At 37.6% G+C, this 26934-nt stretch overlaps 1 protein-coding gene and 1 long non-coding RNA gene across 3 annotated transcripts in view; one reads left to right on the forward strand and one right to left on the reverse strand.

Annotated features, from left to right (window-relative positions):
* Positions 1-26934, reverse strand: part of LOC119651307 — a 131164-nt gene that overhangs the window by 89078 nt on the left and 15152 nt on the right. The gene's annotated exons all lie outside the window — the stretch shown is intronic.
* LOC119651306 (homeotic protein ultrabithorax) overlaps positions 1-26934 on the forward strand; it is a 202362-nt gene that overhangs the window by 52699 nt on the left and 122729 nt on the right. The window contains exon 2 of one of the 2 annotated variants that reach the window (XM_038054833.1): positions 16011-16061. The exons of the other annotated variant lie outside the window; for it this stretch is intronic. Coding sequence (XP_037910761.1) covers positions 16011-16061 — 51 coding nt within the window. The remainder of the gene's footprint in view (positions 1-16010; positions 16062-26934) is intronic. 2 annotated transcript variants of the gene reach the window in all.

A 26934-nucleotide genomic window follows, 5' to 3' on the forward strand; every position in this document is an offset into this window, starting at 1 on the left:
CATATGTTACATAGGCGCATGTTTATATACGGGTATTGGGCCTTATTGTAGAAATGTCAATAGATATAAAGGACGACGAGAAGGATATCTGAGTGGCAAATTTGAACACAATTTGAAGCTTGCAGAAACTTGTCGCAGTTCACCTAACCCAAATTCAATATGTGAATCATATGCATAGATTCTGATCCAATTGTGATGACATAGACAAGTTCTATTGGAAAAAGTCTGGAAATTAATTCAGAGATATATTCGTTTCTGAGTTAATTAATCATAAACACAACAGCTTGAAGAAGTGGGGTAAAACCAGTAGGAAAAATAAATCAATCTCCTAATTATTTTGAAAACAAGTCGAAAACCAGAAGCATGAAAGTTTTTGTGGTTGTTTGGTACGCATGCGTAGCTAAAGATTGGATTGTATACTATTTTTTAAGATTCATTTCTACGACAAGTTCGTTCTGGAAAGTAACGTATTAGAAATAGTTCGTTATTAGCTGAGATCGTGACGAAAGTTTGCAATTAAAACAGTTACAAGTAATAAATGAAAAAAGGCAGCTAGTTTATTTACTGTTCTTATCTAAACGCTTCCATCTATTTGGGATTAATTCAATTTGCTTCATATTTTACTAACAAAGTTAAAAAGGTGAATCCTTACCACTTTCGACTTCGATGACCACACTTCGAGGTCGGGTAATTAGAGCTTTTTCAGTAATAGCCAATATAATTTGAGTTGTTTGATTTGTCTACACAATTGGTAATTTTGACAATACTTAATAAATGAATTATACTTGAACATGATTCCAGAATGATTACCCAATGAACATAAGATTCAGCCTGTACGTGGGATTTCACTGCATCCATATGTTCATCTAAATTTGGGCCAATACATGCAACGGTTTCCGGAAAACTATGTATGACAGACCGACAAACGAATAGGCAGTTAATCAGTAAACCGACTGTCAGCGACTATTCTACACAAAACCTTAAAACCCAATATCCTTCCCATGATTCTAAGCAAAAATTTGCAATTAATATCAATTTACTTCGGGGGTGCCAATATTTTCACACTTCTCAGCCCAATGGTAATCTATTTCGCAGCAGCAGCAAACAATACCAAAATTTTCCAATCCCCAATTTGAGTAAAAATCGATAGGATAAAATAAACTCTTTCTTTAGTTTATTACATTGTATACAATAAATTGAGTGTACAACCTTTTACAAGGGTTGTGAATGCGGACACAATGAATTCCCGTTCCATGTTCCAAACTATTTTATGTGCAACAATATATTTCAGTAAGGGATGTTGCTTGTAGTTTATTGTAGGGAATATAGTAAAAACGAACATACGTATATATATTCACGTAGAATATCTATTTGCTGGCATTCAATATTGCTGTTATATGCATGTATTTATGTATCCATATGCATATGTAGTCATGTGCGTTAGGTACTTATATCGATGAGTTTTCTATAAATAAGCACCACCCAAACATGCTAGTCTCTGCTCGCTGATACAGTGCATACACTTATACCGATAATGCCTGCTAGGTAAATAATTTTCTTCTTAAGATAAATCGGAGGAAGGATGGACTATGTTAATCCGCAATCTCTAGATCTACTAATAAGCTTCACCTCATCTGAAGGTGATGAATTTTTGGGGAAGTATTTACATATCCCTTCAGAAAGTCGTTCATCTATTGGATGCACGAAAGCAATTCAGCTTTATTCTATTAAATTGAATTTTGAAGTTATTGGCATCGTCTCCAGGATTATCATAGTAAAATAACAAATATATTTGGGGTCATCAGCAATTCCCGCAATATGAACAGTTCAGGTTGCCATTCTAATATATGTAATGACAAAATGCGATTGAGCGATGGTCAATGACCATCCTGAGTGGCCGGAGATAACCCAAGAGGGAAGAACTATCCCAAAAACCTAAAGCGATGATGAAATTGACCGTGAATGCCTGTCCGCAAATACTGAAGTTCCATCGACATGAACATGGATAAGTTACTTGTTGGTAACCATCATCATCATCAACAGCGCAACAACCGGTATCCGGTCTCGCCCTGCCTTAATTGGGAACTCCATACATCCCGGTTTTGCACCGAGGTCCACCAATTCATCATCATCATCAACGGCGCAACAACCGATATCCGGTCTAACCCTGCCTTAATAAGGAACTCGAGACACCCCGGTTTTGTGTCGAGGTCCACCAATTCGGTATCTCTAAAAGCTGTCTGGCGTTCTGGTCTATACTATAATACCTACGCTCCATTTGTGGCCTCGTTTTTTTTTTCGACAATAGATATTACCCTTATAACCTTTCCGGGTTGGATCATCCTCATCCATAAGAATTAAGTGACCCGCCCACCGCAAAACCATCCACCCAAAACCAGACGGTCATGGCATCGCTCATAGATTTCGTCGTTATGTAGGCCATCGCTGGGAGGAAATGAAGATTACTTCAGTTCAGTTACAGTTTCTCCCGGCCCATTGCCTGTGCTCGCACTGTTCAGACTATGGCTCTGGTCTGCTCTTATCGATGTCCTTAAGTTATTGAATATGTGCTGCTTTCTGCATTTGTAGCTATTCAAAATGACAGATCTCTCATTTAATCTACCTTTGATCTGGTCTGACTTCACAAGTATTGCACTTTATCGACCCTTTTGGCGATAGACTTAGACTCGGTACGGAGTCGTATGCATCGAAAAGAAATTGCAGAGAGGCTGCCGATGGTTTTGTCATGTATTCAGCTAAGATGAACCTAAACATCGAAGACGATGGAAAACGGTCTAAGGGATGGGTGAAACGGCGATGGCTTGATTCGATTGATGAGGATTGAAAAAATTTTGGACTCCACCCGGACCGAGAAAAGTGGCGAATTCGATCTAAACGAACCGACCCCACTGCTAAACGGGGTAAAATCTAAAAAAGGGGAAAATTGGTGTTCTGAAGCTGTAGTCTTTTGCCTGATGCCGCAAACTGAGGGGAGAAAGTTTCCTAGAAATTTCATTGCCCTTAGTTACCATTCATATATATGAATTTGTACTTATTTTCAATAGCACGCGCACTGTGCCTTTATTGAACCTTGCTTTGCTCGAGAACCCGGCCCGGCTACTAGATTTATTAGGTTGTATATTAGAACCCAAGCGATGAGAAAAACGAAACCGCCGAAGTATGCATATCTGCAAACAAAGAAAACAGCTACTAAAGCAAAAAGAAACAGTTCCCTATTTTTAATAGCTTTCTAGATTCGGGTGGAATCATAACGCACCATGTATCCGATGCGTGAAATTTGATATGTGACATGTGAGGGACTGAAGTTCCTGAAAGGCCCATGGAAAAGATAACAGAAATTGCTCTTAGTGTAATCTCGCCGTGTTTCTAGCGATTAAATTATTTGAAATAATAATGACTTCCTTTTTCTATTCACTAGTGATATTGAAGTCTTTTAGCACAGATGAAGGGAACAAGTGGTTCCCGAAATTTCGGTATTTGCGTATTAAAATAAAGTGTTAGTGAAAAAGAAAAACAGTACAATCCTTTTCACTAATTAAATGGGTAAAACATCGCAAGAACACACTTAGAAAAATTTGGCTGCTATCGTTGATGAGTTCCGGTATTGTACTATTAACGTTCAAGGAAGGAAAGAGGCGGAGGAAGGAGTGTGAAGAAGTAAATAAGATACAAATGAAAATTGTTCACCATAAATTTTGACATACATAACAATTGATATCCATCGCTCATTATTAAAATACACAGCAACTTATTAATTCATTTCCAAAAAAAAAGCATTTTTCGGGAGCCACGCTAGAGGGCGCAATTTAATGTGTAGTGTATATTGCCGTTCCTGAACTAGGACTGTTAAAAAATTTCAAAAGGTAAATATTTTGTGTGAAACAGCCTAGACACCATAGGCAACCTCTTGATTTTTTCATATTTTTTGGTTGGGTAGTTTCTGAGAATGGGTCCGTGAAAGAAATGATAATTTTCGGGACAGGGCACTCCCCACCTTTTCAACAAATTTCAAAACTAAGACCAGCTTCACCTATATTTAGTGAGAAAAAAATGTACACCCTCCGTTTGCATGTATGGGGACTCCCCTTAAATTTGAAGTGGTATGATATAATTCACTGTATGCGTAAACCCCCCACCTTTCCACCAAATTTAATGTCAATCGCTGTAACCGATAGACAAGCAGGCAGTAAACCGATTTTAATAATTTTTGTTCTACAGAAAACCTTCAAAATGTTAAGTAGTAATTTGCTCGAAGATCCTTAGCCTCCAATATCCACCGCACAAGGTACATTTGAAAGTGTCATGGATTCTGCTAAAATTAATAGCCAAATTCAAAGGTCACTGTATCTGTTCGTAACTATCACATAAAATCATCCGCAAAAACAAACAGTTGAATAAATAATCCAATCCGACTTATATTGTGTGGAACCACACCATATATGCAAAGAATAACAGCAATTTGTTTGCAAATTTAACACAAAATTGCGTTCTGTAAATTTATTTACATTTAGGACTTAAATATGTTTACCCGAGAACGTATGGCCTGAATTTCACTGTATCGTAGTAGTACTAGAGGAGTATAGCGTCCATTGCACATCCTAGCTATGGTAAAGACAGAGCAGTTGTGGAAGTGCCCCCAAAAATGTTATGCACTCCCGCCATTTCCCGTTCTTACTAGCTTGTCCCTTGTTGCGCATCCTGAACCCATCCCAGGCTGTTGTATTTATCTACCGTAAAAGCATATCTCAAAAATTATTCAACATATTCGGGAGGAGGAAAACAGTTTTCGAAACATTTCCACCAATAATATTTGTTTACTATATTTCCCTATATTCGCATGTGTTACAATTGTTTGCAATGTTGTGTGTTGTGTTTGTATCTGAAATATAATTACCATTCGGCAGGCGAATTGCGCCGAAAAAAATTATGTATAAAAATTACACTAGTCTCTGTGCTAATGTTTGCAAATTGAAGTGAGAAGAACGTTACAAAAAAATGTTTATAGTTTTATTACATGTTTTTATTTCGTGAGTAAAAACCAAAGTGGGATGTAAAAGGCTTAATGGGAGCAGGGTAAGAGGATAAAATATGGTTTACGGTTGGGATGTATGGAAGTCATCGTTTTTCGTTCACATGAAAATTAAAAAATAATGAAATAAGCGGATAACTTTATTACATATTGTAATTTTCGGTTTATGTGTCTCCGAACGTTTGTCAGATTATCATACAAATAGATAGGAATGTGTTCCTTTATTTAAGTGAATAATTTTAAAGAAAATATCTTTCGCAAGCCATTGATGATGTACATAGTAACAGATACGTATTTCCATCTCAGAGCAATATCGCTTGGAATAGAAATTGAATTCACCATCCATCTCCTCCTTAATGGAATAGATAAGGCTACAATCCTAGAGGAGATCAAAAAGTTAAATCAGGTGAAAAGATGAACTTTCGACCTTCATGGGTATCTCCATAAATTAAGTCACACTCTTTGTACCCAGATGTAAATACAGATAGATGTATCTTCACGAATTCAGACACACGAAAGGGAACAGGGAAATAGAAGGTTGGGAACAATAAAGAAAAAAAGGAAACTTCAGATATTCCACATTAATAGAAAAAAAAAACCCGTATCACAATCGTGTTACATTATTCCCAAAAGGAGCAACATAAGAAAATAACAAAACGACCATACGCATACGCAAGATACCAGGCGAGAGAAATGCCAACAAAAAACAATCTAAGAAAGAGAGTGGTGTGTTGCAAAGGAAACAACATTCATAATGTCAAAATGATTTTTTATTCGATTTTATCTTCAATGTGATTTATGGTGTATATCACACTAAGACCCATATCCACTGCTTTCTGGACGATTCGGCGAGGTATTTTAAAGTGTGAATAAAATGAATTAACTGACCGAGTCACCAGCAAACAAATGCGCCCATAAGATACACTAGCAACTCTATACAGTTTGTATGTTCATACATATGCATGTTAATATTAAGTTTTGTAGGGCTCAAACACTTATTTGTAAATCTGCAGAAAAAATGTCCAAAGTGGATAAATGATAAATCCGGAAAATGCTCCTTCATTAAAAGTAGCTTCCTTCTGTCTTGTTAATCTAGCACTTTCTTTTGAAATCCATTACAAAGCCACTTATATGTTAGTCTGGTATGTATGTTTCTACCGTATCTGTGGCGCTTAAAATTGTCTCCTCAAAAATGCAAACCAAATGTTAACTAAAAAATTAAGTTCATTTTTCAAAAGTCTGTGTAAATTGCATATGAAATACTTTGATAAAAGTGACATCCTCGGGACATTGAAAAACGTCCTCCTCTGCATTTCATCCATCCATGCCTTCCTCCTTCTCTCCACATTCAATGTAACATTCACCTCTCATGTCAAAATAATCACAAACCCTTTTTTGTTACACTACTCAAGTTGTCTCAGTTTTGAGCTGTAGCCTCAAAGCAGTATATACAGAAATTTGGTTACACTTCTTGGCACGGATATTTCTCGCATAAGAACAAGAACCAAAACATTGTAGCGGAGAGTTGGGTATGAAAATTCAAAAGTTTCAATATACCATAGCTTGGTTGCGATGCCATAGAAACGTGCTAGCCTGTTCGTCCGTTTCTTCTTGTCCAAGGCAATGGCCACAGTTTTTTGGGCGTGATCAAACAAAACGTATAACAAAAAAGATGGCACATAAATCTTGGTAACATGACACTTTAGCGGTTGAAATGAAATGTACCAGTTTTTTATGGTAAAATGGAATTAAAATTTTTTTTTTTTGTTTTTGTAAAATATGGAGGTTGACAAGGTAATTCCTCTTGTGCTTCTACTCTTCAATACTTTTCGGGGTAACAAGGAGTACAGTCTGGTTCTAGATGGTCTGTCTTGGGGGTATATTTTTGGAATGTGGTGTTATAATATTTTGGTGTTGAAAAAGTGTCAAGCCGGGAGGTTCAGGTCTGATTCATGGCAATCAATCATGAAATATGAAATAATATATTTAGTTTGGATATTTGATTTTTTCTTTTCAGATTACTACCTGAAATTAAAAATTTTTCCTCACAGAAAGCAGACAAGCCCGAAAATTGAAAGCACTTTTCTTTGAGCTCTTTATATTTGATTTTTCATTTTAGGGTTTTGTAAAAATAGTTCTTACTGATTTGGTTTATTTGTATACTTCGCTTTCGCATTCCGGAAGCATGCAGATGCAAGGAATCAAAAGAAGATCCTTTGCTTAGTATTGAGTAGTAAAATATTGCGAAAATTTTATTCAATTTTACTAAAGGGGCTGAACCAGTTCAGTCATGTGGGCGCGTGTTGTCTTGCAGTGGAACTAATTTTTTATTAGCTCCTTTGTCATGCCTTTTCTCCATTCATCAATATCAACGCCGCAACAATCGGTATCCGGTCTAGACCTGCTTTGGTGAGAAACTCCAGACAACTTGTGCACAAATGGAATTAAGTGCTCCAAAACATTGTTGATAGTGGTAGACGTTGCTCAGAGAAAAAAAAATGTTTATAAGTGGGATAAGATTCTTCAGGAAGTTCTCTCGAGACGCCCCAGAATGTCTATAACTGATGAAAACGTTGAAAAAGTAAACCGAATAGTGTTGAAGGATCGAATCACTTTTAGAGTCGCTGATGACGTTGCTATCTCATTTGATTCGCTGCAAGCAACGTGTGCCAGCGAAATTTGCTCCAAAACTGTTTAATTTTGACCAAGAAAATGGTTATCCTGACTTGCTTAAAGGGGTCATAATGACGGATTCTGGCCTTCCTATGGTTTTTTTTCTTGTTCTCAATGGATCCATGAAAGAACGGAGATAAGCAACGATTGGAGAGATAAAGGTTGCATTGCCGGTTGAGCTCAAAGCCATACCAATAAGTGCTTATCAGAAGGGTTCAATGACTGAAAAAATCACTGTAATAAGTGTATTACATCTGAGGGGGATAATCTTGAAGGGGACAACATGAATATTGATGAATCAATAAATATTTTTCCATAGAAATAAAAAGTCATCTTACTTTTCGATCACGCCTCGTATACCACGCTTTTCTGATCCCACCAAATTCATCGAAAGACTTCTTTCCATGGATTTTTTGTTTTGCCCCAACTTCTGATGGTTAGTTGAGATCGATACATACTGCATATCGCTTAGGATTATCGAGTTAAACAATTTTTTGATCTCTTGTAAAAAGATTGCCTTGTTTCCATGTGGCACTCATTTTATTTCTTTCTGAATCCTTTCTGTGACACATTTGGAAACAATTCCATGGCCACCCTTCACTTAGAATAATGATTGAGGATTCCGTTCAGGGCGGAGAGAAATCATTGGACACTGCCTCCTCTAAGTCCTTTAGAGCAGCGAAAGTGGTACAGAACTGTAGATTGTTTCTTTTTTTTCGTTCATTAACATGAAATGAGTAGGGATAATAGTGAGTGAAAGTCGCAGGCTGGCCGAAGCAGCGACAATTTTGTTTTTGGAGAGAGAAGGAGAGAGTTTTGAGCCGTACCCACTTGATGGCAGACTACATCAGCTCTTTTTAGGCAATGCACCTACTTTTTTATAAAAATATTGCTTGATAGTTTCGTCCGGGACAGGAGGAATTCATCAAATGCTGGCACATACCCCCTACCATGAGAGCAGAGCGACTAACAGTGATAACCAGGACGCCGCCATTTAAACCGTACTCATTTACTACTACTACTATATGTTGGCATGGGAGCGCGATCGAAAGTGGTAACAAGGATCCAATCATTATAATTCATGCATGTTTAAGGAGTGCGCCCGCTGGGAACGACACGACAGATTGGCTAACGCCCACTGGGAACGTCATGACAGATTATTACCTAGTGTATTTGCAATGTTTATTGAAAACAATATTATTAACTTATGACAGCGTAAACAAATGTCTCCGGCTCCCTTGCCAGGCAGATAAATGTCTGTGTCCGTGTCAGACAAATGTCTATCTCGTATAAATGACTTTCAAATAAAACTCTGTATCAGACAAATGTCTTCAAACGAAATTTTTTTCTGCATCAGAAACATGTCTCTTTCAGACTTAGATAACAGACAGACATTAGTCAGACCAATGTCTGAGTCGGAATCAGACATCAGACAGACAAATGTTTGCTTCAGGCAAAATTTTTTATTGCATGTTTGTTTTAGACATCAGACTGACATTAGTCAGACGAACGTCTGACGTATGACGCAGAATACATCTGAACGTATGACGCAGAATACATCGAACAGGCAAATGTCTGCGTCTGTGTTAGACAAATTTCTGCCCATCAGACAAATGTTTGCTTCAGATAGTTTGCGCCTGTTTCAGACAAATGTCTGCGTGTGGCTTAGACATCAAACATTTGACGTTTGCCTGGCTGATGTCTTAGACAGGCACAAATATTTGCCTGACACAAGTACAGATATTTGTCTAAAACAGTCATTTCTACGACATTTGTCTGTCTCCTTTATTACTAAATGCACTACTTAATATTAATTTTGAAGGGTGATTGAAAGATTTTTGAAGTGTTTAATTTGATAAAGACCTGGGCAATATGTCACTGCTGCGCCAATTCCATCATCATCATCATAAACGGCGCAAACACCGGTATCCGGTCTAGGCCTGCCTTAATAAGGAACTCCAGACATCCCGGTTTTGCGCCGAGGTCCACCAATTCGATATCCCTAAAAGCTGTCTGGCGTCCTGACCTACGCCATCGCTCCATCTTAGGCAGGGCCTGCCTCGTCTTCTTTTTCTACCATAGATATTACCCTTATAGACTTTCCGGGTGGGATCATCCTCATCCATACGGATTAAGTGACCCGCCCACCGTAACCTATTGAGCCGGATTTTATCCACAACCGGACGGTCATGGTATCGCTCATAGATTTCGCCATTGTGTAGGCTACGGAATCGTCCATCCTCATGCAGGGGGCCAAACATTCTTCGGAGGATTCTTCTCTCGAATGCGGCCAAGAACTCGCAATTTTTCTTGCTAAGAACCCAAGTTTCCGAGGAATACATGAGGACTGGCAAGATCATAGTCTTGTACAGTAAGAGCTTTGACCCTATGGTGAGACGTTTCGCGCGGAACAGTCTTTGTAAGCTGAAATAGATTCTGTTGGCTGACAACAACCGTGCGCGGATTTCATCATCGTAGCTGTTATCGGTTGTGATTTTCGACCCTAGATAGGAGAAATTGTCAACGGTCTCAAAGTTGTATTCTCCTATCCTTATTCTTCTTCGTGTTTGACCAGTGCGGTTTGATGTTGTTGGTTGATTCGTCTTCAGTGCTGACGTTGCTACCATATATTTTGTCTTGCCTTCATTGATGTGCAGCCGAAGATCTCGCGCCGCCTGCTCGATCTGGATGAAGGCAGTTTGTACGTCTCGGGTGGTTCTTCCCATGATGTCGATATCGTCAGCATAGGCCAGTAGTTGGGTGGACTTGAAGAGGATCGTACCTCTTGCATTTACCTCAGCATCACGGATCACTTTCTCGAGGGCCAGGTTAAAGAGGACGCATGATGTCGTAGACCGTTGTTGATGTCGAATGGTCTTGAGAGTGATCCTGCTGCTTTTATCTGGCCTCGCACATTGGTCAGGGTCAGCCAATTCCATGTCACTTCTAAATATATTGATATGTGTGTTTATATTAAGAAAATTTGACAAATTATACGAGAATTGAAAAGATTCAGGACCAGCAATTTTTCTTTGATTGCTTCTGAAAGAATAGATTGGAATAGATTATTATATATAGATACATACTTTGCAGTCAAATTTTGAAGATAAAGCTTGCGTGATGGAAAAAAAGCGATAAGTAATCTGTTAAACATTGATTTGTTCCCAATATTGGAGTTCAATACATCTCTGAAACAATATCGACACATTCAAGCCCAAATTCAAAACGAATAACTTCACACGTACAATCATTTGATGGCCCTCGATACAAATTCGCGATTCCCAACCATTTGAGTATCTTCGTATCTTATGTGACATTTTTCAGTTTGCACAAACCTCACGTGGTATGTATAATTCATGTTGATGCGTCACCATATTTTATGATTTTCATTATCAGTTGAGTGAGTGAACACATCAACTGTTGTGCACACGTCACATCACATGAGGTGGATCAGAGATCAGACGAAGGATGGTAAGTCAACCTGCTTGGCCATCAGAATCTTACTAAACATTTGCTGGTCGCAGTCAGCCTGTTTGCTGTCGTGTTTGCAAAATAAATTTCAAAAGAGTGCATTAGGTATTCGAATGGCATTTCTGTTTAAACATATGTCTGAAAGTAATCTCCTCCTACAAATGATTAGCGAAATTTATGTGGGGAAAATGCAGGCAGTGCGACGGCAAAAGCGCGAAATGGAATCGAGTAGTAGGTAGACGGCCAGTTTCAACGATGCGCAAAAATATAAATAATTTCATAAGTGTGTGGATTGGGAAAGCAAGGAAGGTTGCTTGAGATATATGGGATCAGATACAATGCATTTAAGATTCACCATAAATCACAATACAGTCCAAGATAGGTATCAAGCGATAAAGGAATGCTGAGTGAATTCAAAATGAGATAGATAATCGGGAAAAAATTAAAGAAAATTTGAAGTAAAATCCAGGTACATGTTAACTATCTCTGAGGTATCATTTGGGTCTATTCGGACCTTCTTTCCACGAGTTCATCAAGCAGAGATGGCTCTATGAAACAGTACTAGTTTAAATTTAAATCACACCTTTCTGGCTTTCTCACCAACCCTTTTGTGCTCCCGAAACAGGAAACACCGTGATTTCAGTATTCTGTAGATTGCATCTCGCATGAATTGTCAAATAAGTGCTTCAGTAAATATTTATGCTAAATTATAACCTGCAGAAATCATTTTCTGAAACATGTTTCAAAGCGGAGTCCTTTTCGAACAATTGTACAAAATAGCCAAACACAATACATACTTTCAAAAAAAAAAACAAAACTGAACTTTATCGAATCCTTCTACAAACATAAATATTCAATTTCGTTCAAATATAGCTACTCGTCAGATGGGACGTATAAACGAACACATGCAGACATAAATAACGAAAAGGAGCAGAGTGACAGAAACTAAATTTAAGGAAAAAAAATAGAAAACAACGGAATCAGGCAATCAGCAATCTAACTTTATGTGCCGGGGTAGGCCGTCTAACTACTTCTCATACCTCGGAAAGGTCCACCCGACTCGAGAAAAAGTCACAAAGTCCCTTATTATTGTATATTTGTGTCCGGGAAGGACGTGGACACAAACATCCCCACAACGTTCCATGGATCAATCGGGTCGAGCTGTCGTTGCATAAATTTGTTTTCAGGGAAATAAAATGCACATGGAGAGATGGTTCGCAGGCCATATAAAGCAGGGTGGTTTATTAGCAACAATTCCAAATAATTTATTCTTGCATTCGAACCCCATTCATGACACTGTTCTAGTGTATTTATTTAAACCTGAGTATGTAATTGTGTATTTATTTGCATTGACAAATGCTGGAATACCGAACACGTCGGCAAATACATTGTAGAATGGTCGACAAGTAACTTGCAATCGCATAAGGTATATATCCCCATGCCCCGTGTCCATTTGCCTGGTGCTAGACGAACCGTTTGTTATCCAATGTACTTTCCCGTCCCCAGAAGCTACGGCGTTCCCTTTCCCAATGCACCTTAACCGGTCAACGCGATAGTAATACTGACGTTCAGAAGGGGTGGTGCGAATAAACAGCTTTAAACACACTGTTGGGGTGCTTCCCACGATGACGACGGCGACAGAGGGTACAACAAGAATACTCGCAGAACATATGCACCGAGGAGGAATTGAGGATCTTGTAGTCCAATGCTCAACACGTGAGTTCTGTGCCATCCATCGTCTTGTTTAATGCAACCTGCCACCCACTACTGCACGCCCCGTTTGACACCCGGCATATGGAAAAACGACATTGGGTCGTATGCATAGTAGCCGGACAGCCGGAACACGACACACACTTCACCCGGTATCCCGATACGTTAGCATCCGCCTATATGTGTTCCGAGCGGAACTAGCAAACCATCCCTTTTTCGGTCTTGTGCTTTATCTTCCGTTCCCGTCGGATGTAATTTATGTATTGACAAATGAATACATTACTTGTTAATTGATCAATGTATAGATGAATTACATTACGTAATTTCAGAGTTAATTACACTGAGGTTCAGTGCAGTAGAAAGTTTAGTTATGATTGGCTAAGAATGGAGTGTCATAAGGATAGTTCGGTAGTGCTGTTCAAGTATTTAACTAGCTACTTTTCTGAGTCTATGTGTATATTTTGCCCTGGTTGCCAAAAAAAAATTACAACCAGTGATGGTGGTATTCTTTTGGAGGAAATTATTTAAATGTTTGAAGTGAAAGTGAAGAGTATAACGTTATAGAGACTTCATAATTATTTCATATAACCATTGACACCATATCCCTTTTTTTGTTGAAGAAATTGTTAATGGGGAAACTTGCTTGTTTCTCTATTCGCTGAGGCTTTACTCACTAAAACCACCTTCTCCTTCGCTTATCTCGTGGAACTGCCATTTCGGAACTGCAGCTCGTGTCGTTATTTGCTCCTTTCCTCTGAAACTCCTTCTTTATCAGTAGGTTGGGGATCACTTTCCAAGCTGTTTCAGAAGCTAGCATTTGATCCACGATATTCTCGGATGGCAACTGTTCTCTGGCGTCAATTTATGCCTCAGCTCTGTTTGCGGCGAACCTTGGGCAGTTAAAAACAACATGCTCCGCATCCTCCGGAATCACTTCGCATGTCGAGCATTATGGAGAGTCATCACGCCCGAAGCGATAAAGGTAATCACGGTACCCTCTGTGTTCGCTTAGGAATTGAGTTACATCGTAGCTACATTCACCGTGCCTTCGTGTAATCCATTTAGAGACGTCTGGAGTCTATGAATACAGTGTCCTTTAGTTGAATCATCCCATCCTTTTTGCCGCTTCAAAATTGATTCACTTTGTGCTAATTGCCGAAGATAATTACAGGATTTACCGAATGCATATGATGGGTCATAGAGACGCCGACCATCGTTCGCCAAGGTGTCAATGGGGGCCTTGCCTGCTATCACATATGCTGCTTCCTTTGATGTTGTACGGTAAGCGCACGACGTTCGCAACGCATTCAATCGGTATGGACCTGCAATTTTTCTCCAATTTGCTTCTAGCTTCAATGGCGATACCCAGACTGAAGCTGCATTTTCTGCAAGATGGATCTCATAACTCTCAAGATAAGGAGCGGACGGCTTTGCCTAGGACCACCTATATTCGGCAACATTCTTGCCAAGAATTTAGTAACCCCGGAAGCTTTTGTTGTTAAATTCTCAAGATGCGACTTGAATTTCAGCTTTCGGTCAATGGTAACTCCTAGATATTTAAGTATTTTATGGTTTGCGAACGTCAAACCAGCGTCTGCCAAGATCTATTTTCAAAATTAGCCTCGTTTGTAAGGACCTCGATCTGCTCAATATCTTGTGCCACGATAGTCACTCCGCTGTATTTGCGAGGCCAACGATTGTCACTCCTTTGGGCTGTTGCAACTTCAAAGTTCCGCCATACATTATTATGCACTGGAGAGAACCGATGACAAATCCTTGTGGAGTCCCACAGATTATCCTATACATCTTAGGTCCGTCGTCTGAATCATAGCACAACAACCTCCCCTGGAGAAATTCTGTGACTATGTCCACCCAATTTGGCTAAAGCCACAGTTATTTTACTCCATTTTGCAGTATTGAAGACATTTTTCACGTCGAGAGTAACTATCGTTCCGTAGCCAATAAATCTGGCTTCCATTGCTCCCCAATTTTCGTCACTATACCGACCGCATTGACTGTAGATCTTGCCTCTCGGAATCCGAACTGCCCTTTCTGTGATAGGTACAAGCCTATTGAATATGACCCGTTCGAAAAGCATGCCGACGCCATTACATAGGCATATAAGCGTTTGTCTGTCTGTCACATGCATTTTTTTTTAAACGATTGACACCAAATTTGGTGGAAAAGTGGGAACTTTGAATGCTAACGCATGCAGAGAGTTACATCAATCTACATCGAATTTAAGGAAGGACCCCATACATGGTGTGTCCATATTTTCATCAAATATAGTCATATGGGATATCAAATGAAAGGTCTCGGTTAGTACTTTCCGAAGCAGTATTTTTGTCATCTTTTGGAAAGGCGGGGTGTGCGGCGAGTCGAAAATGATCATTTCTTTCACGGGCCCATTCTCAGAATCTACCTGATCGAAAAATCTGAAAAGAATCAATAGGCTGCTGCCTAGGCTCCGGAATGCCCTCCGTACCGATATCTGTTCAAATAAAGTTAATAATAGTACGCTACTATACGTTTAGTAATTTACCGCAAAACCCCTCTTAAGTTCATCCTAGAATCCGAATGCAGCAATGTAGGCTAGTACATAGAACGTATTCCCACCAAGTTTGGTGGAAATTGCACTATTACTAACAAAGTTATAATAGGCGAAAGTTGTCACTTCTATACAAATTCAAGACTTTGTAAGGCAGCATCACGCGAATGTGGATATTCTCACATAAGGGGTAAGGGATCCCGTGTTTTTATCCGTTTGTATTTTCTTCCAGATGGTAGCATTAAATCTAGACAATATAAAAGCTATCTACGGTTTGTCAATTTTCTTTCTTCACAGCCCCTAAGATTCTGTTCTGTACAGATAATTAACTTAAAATAACTGAGTACCAAGGGGGATTCCCACAATTTTCGGCTGTATTATTATATGTATTCGGTCATGTACTGAGATCTAGAATTCTGTGTTTTTTTTTTTCAAATTTGAATCCATTTTAAGTGTGATTGTGTTATTCATTGGCAAATAAAAAACGAAATGAAATAAAATAAAATCCAAAAAATGATATTGTATCTCAAAAAAATAATAATTTTTTTAATTTTTCAGGTAAGAGATACTCAGAATCTCTTGCGGGCTCGTTACTTCCGGATTGGCTAGGTAAGTGAAATTTATTCATTTATTTTTATTATTTTTAAGTATTTTTTGTAAAACTATATTATATGCATTCATGTATAATTTAAATTTTTTTATTGCAATTTGCGCCTTTATTTTTTCCACTTTTTTTGAATACACAACAAAAATGAACACTACATACAACCAATTGAAAATTATTAGGAAACGACCTTGGTAGAATGTTTATTTATTGACAACCATTTCACCTTTCGGCCAATTTCTTCCCTTCTCTCCAAACTTTATTGAGAAACCTTGTTCCTTGTTCGATTGGAACCTTAAAATGGAAAACTTAAAATCTTCCAAAATTGCAATGGGTAATTTAGTACAAAATTCGGAAAATTATAAAGAAGTGAAAATTTGAACTAGTATATCCCAACAGAGACAAAATCTTGCTAAACCAAGTTCAGGAAAATCAATATTAAGGAACATTGAATTCAGGACTCCCAGGCAACAATTGTACACTCAACATTTTTATCATATGTTGCTTTTTGCTTGAAAACTTTGGTTTTTGAAATTTTTTTTATATTGTTTTTGAGAACTTATGTTTTTTTTTGTTTTTTTTTTAAATATTAATTTATTTTCGAAGATGTTTTCTGTGTTCGTTAGATCAAAACACTCGGATGGGTTATAAGTAAGATAACTAATAGAATTAAAAAGGTAAATACATCATTCTTTATACTTATTAGAGAGCAAAAAGGCACAGTTGCTGCCGATTGTTGAACTTATGCTTTTGTGAAAACTGGAAATATTTCTTCTGAAAATATGGATCTGGATGTAGTAACGAGCATGCTAGTTGAAATGTATGCCTAACATGTGAATGAACCGCTTCTGCTTCGCCTGTGAGTCGATTGGCTTTTTCTCTCATCCTGTTAGGTTCTGTGCCCCACAAAGGCGAAATTAATTTTTGTTGTGTAAATCTAAGATTTTTTATCAAATGTTATAAACAATAGTTATCGAAATAAATGTAAATATATGAAAATGCATGCCTTTTAGAATTTCCAGCGATTAAAAAAGGTCGATAAAAAATATCATTGTTTTGGTGGTCACTAATCAGAGAACTGAATTGAAGTACCTCCACCTTATACAATATGAAATAACAAGCCAAGCAATAAACTTAAAAATAAGATGTCCATCTAATCTTCAAGCAGGGGTTCCCGCTGGATCAAGCCGTCTATTTGACGGAACGGCTTCGTTTGTGGAGATGGCTGATTAGCTATAGTCACAAATCTTTGGCATCGTGCGGTGATGCTTTCAAAAGTCAAATCAAGTGGGAGATTTTGTATTTCACAATATTCCTTTGCATACACATATGTACGAACATGCATGTTTTTTTTTCTAAACTTTCTTGGAAATCTATATATCGTTTATATAGTATACATTCCAATCATCACAGTTTCTGTTTTTGGCCACATTAGAGTGGGAAAACCAGTGCGTATCTCCTAATCAGCATGCACACCAAATATGGTTGGGTAAATCTGTTTTCAGATACTTTTGAATTTTTGCTACTCTAGCGCATAACTATTTGTGTATAACATATGTATTTTTGTACTATGTTCGTTTAAACAATTCTTGTGTAAGTGTTCGACATTAAAGTGGGTACTCGACGGTGGCGATAAGCGCATTTCACGAACAAGTTTTGCAGATATTCTCATCGAGCTTACGCTTAATAGTATTGTTGCAACACAAAACGACAAACTAACCGTGAGGATTTAATGTACGATATGACCTAATGTCGTTTGGCATTACACATGCTACTGTGTGTCATTTGACTCTCGAGTGCTGCTTGTCGATTTCTTCGTCGTTCCGCCATTCGGTGAATATTTGAATCCCAGTTTAACAATGTTCGTTAGAACAAGTTGTAATGATTAGCATTTTATACTGTTTCGGCATGACAAAAAAGCTAAGCGAGTTTCGCAATTACACGTTTACATTTTACCCCCCAACATAGGCGCACGTACATGTAAGAAACGGATTCGCCAGAGCAGCGTCTGTACTTACAAGAGAAGCATTTTGTTTCGAAATTTGATGCCACTACATGGAGTTGAGATCATCAGAAATTTGATTCGGTTGGGAAGCAGCATCAAAATGCGAAAATCTTTTTTTGGGGAGCATACCATATAATAGCTCCGATTGTAAACTTCTGATAAAAGCCGAAATGTAATACTTTTCAATAGATTGTCATGTATATATTAATCTATTCAGTTAATTTCGTTCGTGGAAAATCTTGCCTAAATAAGTAAAGACCCTGCTAAATCGGACGACTCACAAGCGTTAGAATCAGATTTTATCGATTTCTAAGTCCGCAGTTGAATAACCTCCTTGCGAAAAGAAGGTTTGGTTTTACATTTTGAACAAAATGAAATTGTTTAATTCAATTGGAACGATAGAAAATGTATCGTATTGTGTGTATCTAACTACTTTATTCATTATCTTTGCCAAAACACTTATCCCCCAATCACTTGATGAATTTCTTTTAAATACAAAAGAAACAGACAGAATTCTGATGTACGGTTCGTAACTTTCACGGAGCCAACTATTATAGTGGCACAAAAACCGCAGTAATTTATTAGCGAGGAATGAAATACAACTATTACAGTTTTCGCAGACCCTCCAAAAAGCTGTCGGCGAATATTGTATGGAACTGTGTAGAGAGACTATCAACATGAATTTATTGTTTGATGAGACGCCGATAGGAAAAACGCGAGCGCGTTGTTATCCATTAAGAAATTAACTTGGATGGCTTAAAGTTGACTATTGCGTATTGCTGAGAAGGATGTGCTTACGACAGACGACCTTCTTAATAGCCATTGGCGGATAACTTGGATTTATATCATTTGCGACTTTGTTTCAGACTTTTTCCGCTGGATTTGGATATATATGGGTACTTCATTTTCATAGTTTGAACGATTGCTGCAGAAAAAATTTATTCATTTTGGGGTTTTTTAATTCTCGATGGAAAAGAACTTCTTTTGATATTTATTGATATATTTGGAGCCGTTAATGGCAAAAATAGATGTTTCCTTGGTGTTGAAACACTATAAGAACTCTTGAAAAAGTTTTTGATATTCATTTTATTTCCCATCAATTCACACATTAGTTTAGGGAAAAATGCAATTGTGACAATAAATATGTATATTTCAAAATCATTGAAATCCATAAATAACGAAACTATCAATCAAGAGCTAATTTGGTTTTCTTCGTAAATAATCCAATTTTTTTATTCCCTCATACCCTTTACACAAACTCCTCCATTCATGTTTCATTTAATCCCTTTATTACTCCACTTTAAAATTTCGCACTAGGCTGTCGCAGCGGTTCAAATCTAACTGGTGACAGGCTGTCAGATATCAGCTAATTCAGATTTGAATGAATATCTGAGTCACATCACTGTAAAAATGCCCGTCGCAAAGTTTTGGAATCATTGATAGCCATATAAAAGATTCGAAATATAAGCGTTTATATAGCCTTTGAAACAGTACAGTTGAGCCTTGGTTATATAAGAAGGATGTGATAATCTGATAGGCACATTTTTTGAGCTGTATCAAATAAAACTCTAATAAAATTGATTCAATGTGTGTCTGTGTTCTCAACATTTATCTGCCCAGGAAATCATAGTGATATGCGAGATCTAGTTCTCAAAATACATCTCATTCCGACATCTACTCAAATGACATTAATGATGGTATATTCTTATCTTTTAGAATTTTGTCAAAGAAAACCCCTAGGAGTAAAAAAATTGGCAGAGCATAAATGCTAAGAAATTTATAAGGCATAATACTGGAAAGTTTAATAGAAATCATCCTTTTTCAAACAGCATTATAACAGACCGTTTTCTATTTGGTATGACTTTTTTGCATCCTAAGACTAATTAAACATAGAATATCTTCTTTAGTAAAGCTAACATTTTGAGATACTAAGAATCCATATATCCATATGGAGGGGTAAGAACATCTTATTTTTGGGTTTTTAACCTTTTTTACAGTCGACTCTTCCTATAAAGAGCTTCAAGGAAACATACAACCTTGCTCGTTATAGGGAGGGAGATCCGCATCTGAATATCAGAAAGCGTGAAGCATTATATAGAAGTATAATAAAGAACAGATGTATATATAAATGGTATATACTAGGTTGTTCAATAAGTTCTGTGGTTCGATAAGAAAACACAATTTTATGGTTTGAAATACACTTAATTACTCAGTATGGTGAACATCAATACACCTGTTTCAACGAGATTCCAATTTACGAATTCCATCCCTGAAGTGGAAGGGCTGCAAAATACGCTTCCACAGCTGTTATGATTTCATACCATTTGATGAAAAACGCTTTCCACGCATGGATTTTTTTAAGTCTGGAAACAGATGGAAGTCGCTAGGGCCCAAATCTGGTGAATACGGTGAATGATCCAACAATTCTAACTTGAATTCATGGAGTTTAGCCTTAGTCAAAATGCTCTTATGACACGCCCTGATGAAAAAGAATGTTTTTCTTCAGCAAATCGGGTCTTTTTTCATGAATTTTTTCCATTAGATTGTCTAAAAATTTACAATAATATTCAGAATTTATTGTTTTAGCAGTTTACAAGTAATCCACAAACAAAATTCCTTTCGCATCCCAAAAAATTGATGCTAACACCTTCTTGACCAATTTCTGGACGCGAACTGGTTTCACCCACTCAGCTTTCTGAGACCCAATACTTCAGTCAAAATATTGCCTACATTGCCCAAAGAGCCTAGGGCTTCTACTAAATCTTTTTCAGTCACTCGACGTTTTTCCAATACGATATTTTGTGTTTTTTCTACGATTTCTGGTGTTGTTCCTGTTTTCGAACGTCCTTGACGTGTATCGTCTTCAAAGCTTGTACGTTCTTTGTGTTTACACCTTTATCAACGTCTTATATAATACGGAACTTTTCGTCGAGAGACAAAACTTTGCTCGGCAGGTATACACAAACTGGCACAATTCGGCAATTCGGAATGTTGACGACAAATTAAGGGTAGTTGAAGAAGGATAGAGGTGAAAATTTGTTTTTTTTTCTTTTCTGCCTTCACTTCTCGCTACTACTACTACTACTTCTTTTTTTCTTTAGCCTTTATTTCGTTCATAAGCGGGGTCGGCTCGTCGTGATCAATTGTGCTATTTTGTTTTACCAAAGGCCTGATCTGGATGGAGTCGCGAGGCTTTCAAATCCCCATCGACGGTTTCAAACCACCATGGTTTCGGCTGGCCTTTTGGTCGCTTGCTATCGACTTCGATGTTCAGACCAATCTTGGCAAGTACATTCTCGTTAGCGCAAACTACGTAACCATATCATTGAAGACGTCTCTTTCGCAATTTTCCCACGATTGGTGCAACCCCATATCGCTCGCGGATATCCTCATTTCAAATGTGATCAAGGCGTGTTACACCACTAGCCCAACGCAACATCTTCATCTCTATTACCGCGGGATGCCGTTCATTGTCTTTTATAGTTGGTGAACACTCAGAACCATAGAGAGCGAGAGAGTAAAAGGCACTGCGGTAGATTTTAGATTTGAGTCGTTGGTTGATAAGTCGATCACAAAGAACACTAGTTGTGGCACGCCACTAGGTGAAATATTCAAATCGCTCAGTTCTAGTCCGGTCAAATATTCAGATACCTACATATTGAGCCACGATGTTCAATTTACTACATGTACGTATATATGTACACATTTAAGCACCAGTAAACAGAGAATGTAAGCTGATATGTACTTCGCTATGCATTTTTTACACCTTTAATGTTTCATTCTCGGGGTTTACCAAAAGAATTCAATAAGTGATAAGCCTTTTGATCTCGCTGCCGGCTCGAATTCTGGTCGGTCATGTGTTCGTCTTTGTGCTGCCCCGCTGCCATGGGTCTACCATTTGTACAGTATTAAATGTGATGATAATGTCTCTGAAGTTCAATCTCAGTGAAAATTAAATAGAGAAGAAAATAACAACAATACGAAACAGAGGTTTTTAAGATACCCTATATGGCACAGAGTAATGAACACGATGCATACATTATAGTCCAAAGGTGGACCAATAATTTGGAAAAATAAAATTCAAGAAAATAGTTGTTACACTCTCTGTATTAAATTGGTAAATTATTTATTTTTTAAACTAATAATATATATAAGATAAATAAAAAGCAATATTTCTTTTGATTCTTCATAAAAGTTAATAAGTCTCATCAAGGAACGTTAGTCCAGTTTTACATCAACCTTTGGTAATTCGGAAGCTTAGTATATCTCTTTGGCTCATTTAATGTTTTATCCTGGAGTTTGGAACATATTCTGGCAATATCAATTGTCATACATCCAGTATGCGATTTCACAGCTCATTAATGTCCTTTTTTGGAGTTCTTTCTCAATTCTCTATAGAATTCATATCCAGGATCTGCCCATGCTACTTTTAAACGCGAAATTTACAGGATGCGATCCATTCCTTTATTATTATTATTATTCTGTTAAGGGAAAGTCGCACCGCGTCCTTAAAGAACTATTGTGCCCCTTTTACTGGTTATAGTATCCATTCCTTTACAGGAGATTAGATTTTCGTTTACTGCTTGTAGTCCAGCCTAAAATTAATAGACAAGGGGTAGCTTTCTCCAAACTACAATTTTTGGTTTTTCATGTAAATATATATAAAGCTGCCTACCTAGCTTTGTACTGATGAAGAGAGTAAGTCGCTCCCGAAATATATATTTACGTTTAAAATCAAAAATTGTAGTTTGGAGAAAGCTACCCCTTGTCTATCCATTCTTTTACAGTCAAAGAGTTACCACCAGGTTTCATCATTTCCTGAACTGCCAGTGGATGGGTGGGTGGGCTTTTCTCGGTGCCATGCCTTACCATCTGATTGGAGAGCATATATCATTGTTTCATGAGAACAAATAATCTTCAAATGGTAAGATAATGGTAAAGATTGAATTTTTTAACGTATCGCCGGAAAGGGTGTAGAATTTATGGGGGACGGGGGAAATTACCCCCTCAAAAAAAGATGAGAGAATGGGAAGAGTATATTGGAAAGGGAATAACTCCTTCCCTCTCTCTAATTCCGTTGAAAAATCGCGGTGACCATTCTCAAAAAATGTATGGTTCCTTAAAGTGGGGCTATTTTGATATCTTTACGGCAGGAATTTCTTTCTCCCTTTAGTATTCTTAAACGAAAGCGTGAGATTTTTCTTTTTAATTACATGGTTCAGACCGATTTTTCCGTTTAGTGGCCATCGGTTAAATCTGATTTCGAGGACACCAGATCCTTCGTTAAGGCTTTCCATAAGCCCGGTACTGAGTAAACGGGCTAATGGTGACTGGTAACGTGCTTTCCCGGGGTTAATTTTTTTTCAGCTTTGATTTATTTCAGATAATTTCTTCGTTTTTAGTGTCCTTTGTACAAATGACTCGTTAATTTTTCAAAATTGCTGGGATTTTGCGGTGCCATTCATAATTCTGGCCTTGAATCAATATAATTTTGATAATTGAAATTTTTTTAAACATTGCCACAAGAATATTTGTTAGCCACAAGGCGCTCAAATAGGCAACACAATATTACAATTTTCTGAAATTTAGATATCGTTATCACAATCAGAAAGTTTTGGTGAAAGAACGGCTCAATAGACCAATCATATATTTCTTGGAAAATTCAGCAAATCAATTGTCATAGATTCTTGAGCACATATATGTTATACGAAATATAATGTCACAATAAGTATCATATGCAATCTTTGTGTATAAAATATTCTTTGGGCCAGTTTGGCACCATAGTGTATATCTCAGAGGATGATAGAAATAGGAGGCGGCGTGCTATAAAAATAAGGACGCCATTTAAAAGGTTCATCTTCATGAGAAGTTGAGTACATTTTGAAGGGGCATTCATTTCTACGTCGGGTCTAAGATAATGCTATTTAGGTCAGCTTAATAGATTCGTTGCGACATATTATGCACTGAGGGTGAAAATAGTAAATGTCAAGTGCAAAGCCTTACCACTGTCACTTAAAAATGATAGTAACAAGAAAATATAATATATGAAAATCTGATTAGTAAATGCTTAGAAACTTCAAGGATATGGAAGCAGTTGTTTTGATTAGCACTTCGTAGGCGATGCTGCTTTCTTAACAAAGTGAACCAGGAGAAACACATGACATTGGTTCACGTCATGGTAATAATGAAATTGCTTTTATGATTTGATGCCTTGCTGGGGGAGGATACGATGGGGTTGAGTGCAGACTTTTTCCTAAGTGAATTGCAACATCCGTAAATTCAGTTCTTCTACTGATAATGTGAATGTACATACTAGATGCTAGTTGGAACCTTAGGGCGATGTTCATTCAAGTAACTTCTAAGTGCTGTAATTTGTCCAATGCCGGAAAAACAGAACTGGTGGAACAATTCTTATTTATTATTTTCTTATTTCGTCTTCATAATACTTAATTTTGTGAAAGTGATAAGGCTACAATTGCCGGACAAGCACGAAGACGGACACAGACATCAAAGGCGAACCGAAATTCAATCTCCAAGCAGTCAACTTGACCATCGCACTGTAAAAAAAGATGACAATGGAAAGGAAAAGACTTGGGGATGTGCTATGCTCCTCAAACGGACGCACAGGAAACAAATATTTTTGTTTGTTGTTTGTTTGTTTGTTGTTGTTTATTCAGATTTTTCAGCTTAATTTCATCAATATGAATATACTTTCATCTGCATTTAAGGCTTTTTTCTTTGGTAAGTTGTGGTGCCCCTGCCAACAATTTAGGCTTTTGAAGTTATAAATGCGATTTTGTTTACTTGAGGATCCTTTGCGTCACAACTTCGTCTGGAACTCTTTTGCACCTATAGATTTAGGCCCAATTTATGATTGGTATAAAATGTGTCCTTGCAAAATCGTGGTGAATTTATTGATTGATTTTGTCAGATTGCTTGCAATTCCATGCCTAAGAGATGACGATTTGCATAATATCTTCCTAATGGTGTCATACTGCAAGTTTACCTCTAAAATTCCACTTTAAATTATTGTATTGCATTGTATAAAAGATAGAATTGAAAGGTTGCCTCAACCAAAACAAGAGGGCATCGAAGAACAACATTTAAATTTACAGAAGTTAGACGAGGACCTAGTTTTTTTACATTTACCAGAAAGGAGTGCTGTACTTTTTCATACACAGACTTTTTATAATGACGACCTACATCTTTTCAGTAACGAAAATGAAGATTCATTAAACGCAGCTTCTTCATCCTACATGACTTTCTTTGAGCCTCCTCTGAGAGTGCTGTTTGAGCACTGTTACACTTGAAAATTAAAATTAATTCTGTTAGTATTGGTAACTAAACATCTCAATTAATCTGTCTTGTTTGAATAAAGTGGTTGGTTTTTATGCTGGGCCGAGGAGAAAAATGAACGGTCAATGGCTTTCCACCCACATGAAAAATACAAGGAACTAACATATCATCAAACTAAGTTGTAGCCATAAATTACGACTGTCCAAGAAGTCTCTATGCTTTGAAATGTCTGAAAATTCTCGCTTATTCTTGCTTCTGATGATTGGCCACCACATACCAAAATCAACGCGACGCCGTAAAATCTGGCACTGTCCATTATCAGCTCGTATGCTAAACGTTTGCATTGGATTCCATATAGAAATTGAAACTACTAAGTCAACGATATGAGCCAGCCGACGGCTTAGTCGCCTTGACAATGGATCATTTTACTTGACCTTTAATTTATTTATGTTGGTTCGAGCAGATCCTCAGATACAAAGCAGCGGCGGGGGCGCCTTTGGAATACATCCGTATCATGACAATCGCAATCTTTTCTGGGAGATTGTAAATTATAAATCATTGGTTGTCTTCATTGCGTTTGGGGTGGCAGACAAACAGCCTCACGCGAACTGCAGTGCAGCTAAACTGGGAGGGCGGTATACTGTAAAAAACAACATAAGGCATCTGCATTAACTTAAGAAAAGAAGATTCCTTACCTTTCCACATTGGCACCAACGGTCAAAGAATCGGAATCAAAGAATCCGAAAAGTGTGAAAGCTTCAGGGCTCGTACTAGCGAGTGTTTAGTCTCGGTTCGATGGAAAGAACAAAATCAACAACATGTTGATTGCAATGAGAGTCCTATCCAATCTTACATTTTCGAAATAACGTTTATATTTACATCAATTTGTTATCTCGGTGACGCTCTGTTTGTAACATAAAGGCTCTTCAAAAGCAATTAAATGCTGTAAAGATGTCAACGCTACGATACGGCAGTACTTTGAACTGGAACGGGAACTTTCATTGCATCGCCTTGATGTTGCCTGTACGGGACGCTTTGATAAGCCAGCGCTCAGGCTCGTATACGTATTGGTAATCCAGAAATTATATTTTTCGAAATTCGCTTATTCTATTTCTCATTCGTAATTTGTTTCCCATTATTTGCTTTGTAGGCAAGAATAGATTGTTATGTGTGTTGTTTGATTCTTCCCACGAATAAATGAATGACTCACCTTCTTCGCCTTGGGTTAATGTGAAATTTAGATGCATATTATTTATTGGATTTTAGAGAGATAGAGATACTCCCCGTTTGTTGGAGACTAAAATTATGAATCATGCATGATTACATTTGATGTTGTACAATAAACACTCACTCCCTTGGGTTTTGTACTCAGATGATAAAGCCACACAAGTGTGACCTCTAAAAAACCATCGCTTAAGATGCTTTGAATTAATAAGCCCACCTCGCAACACACTGGCTCATTACACGTTTGTTAACCAAAAACCATATCACGATATGATACTATGTGAATATTTTAGCTGGCGTTATATTTCGCATGGTGTTCCGTCGACTCATACGAACCCTCATCGGTTGAAATA

The sequence above is a fragment of the Hermetia illucens genome, chromosome 3 (genome assembly GCF_905115235.1).
Source record: "Hermetia illucens chromosome 3, iHerIll2.2.curated.20191125, whole genome shotgun sequence".
Classification (NCBI taxonomy): domain Eukaryota; kingdom Metazoa; phylum Arthropoda; class Insecta; order Diptera; family Stratiomyidae; genus Hermetia; species Hermetia illucens.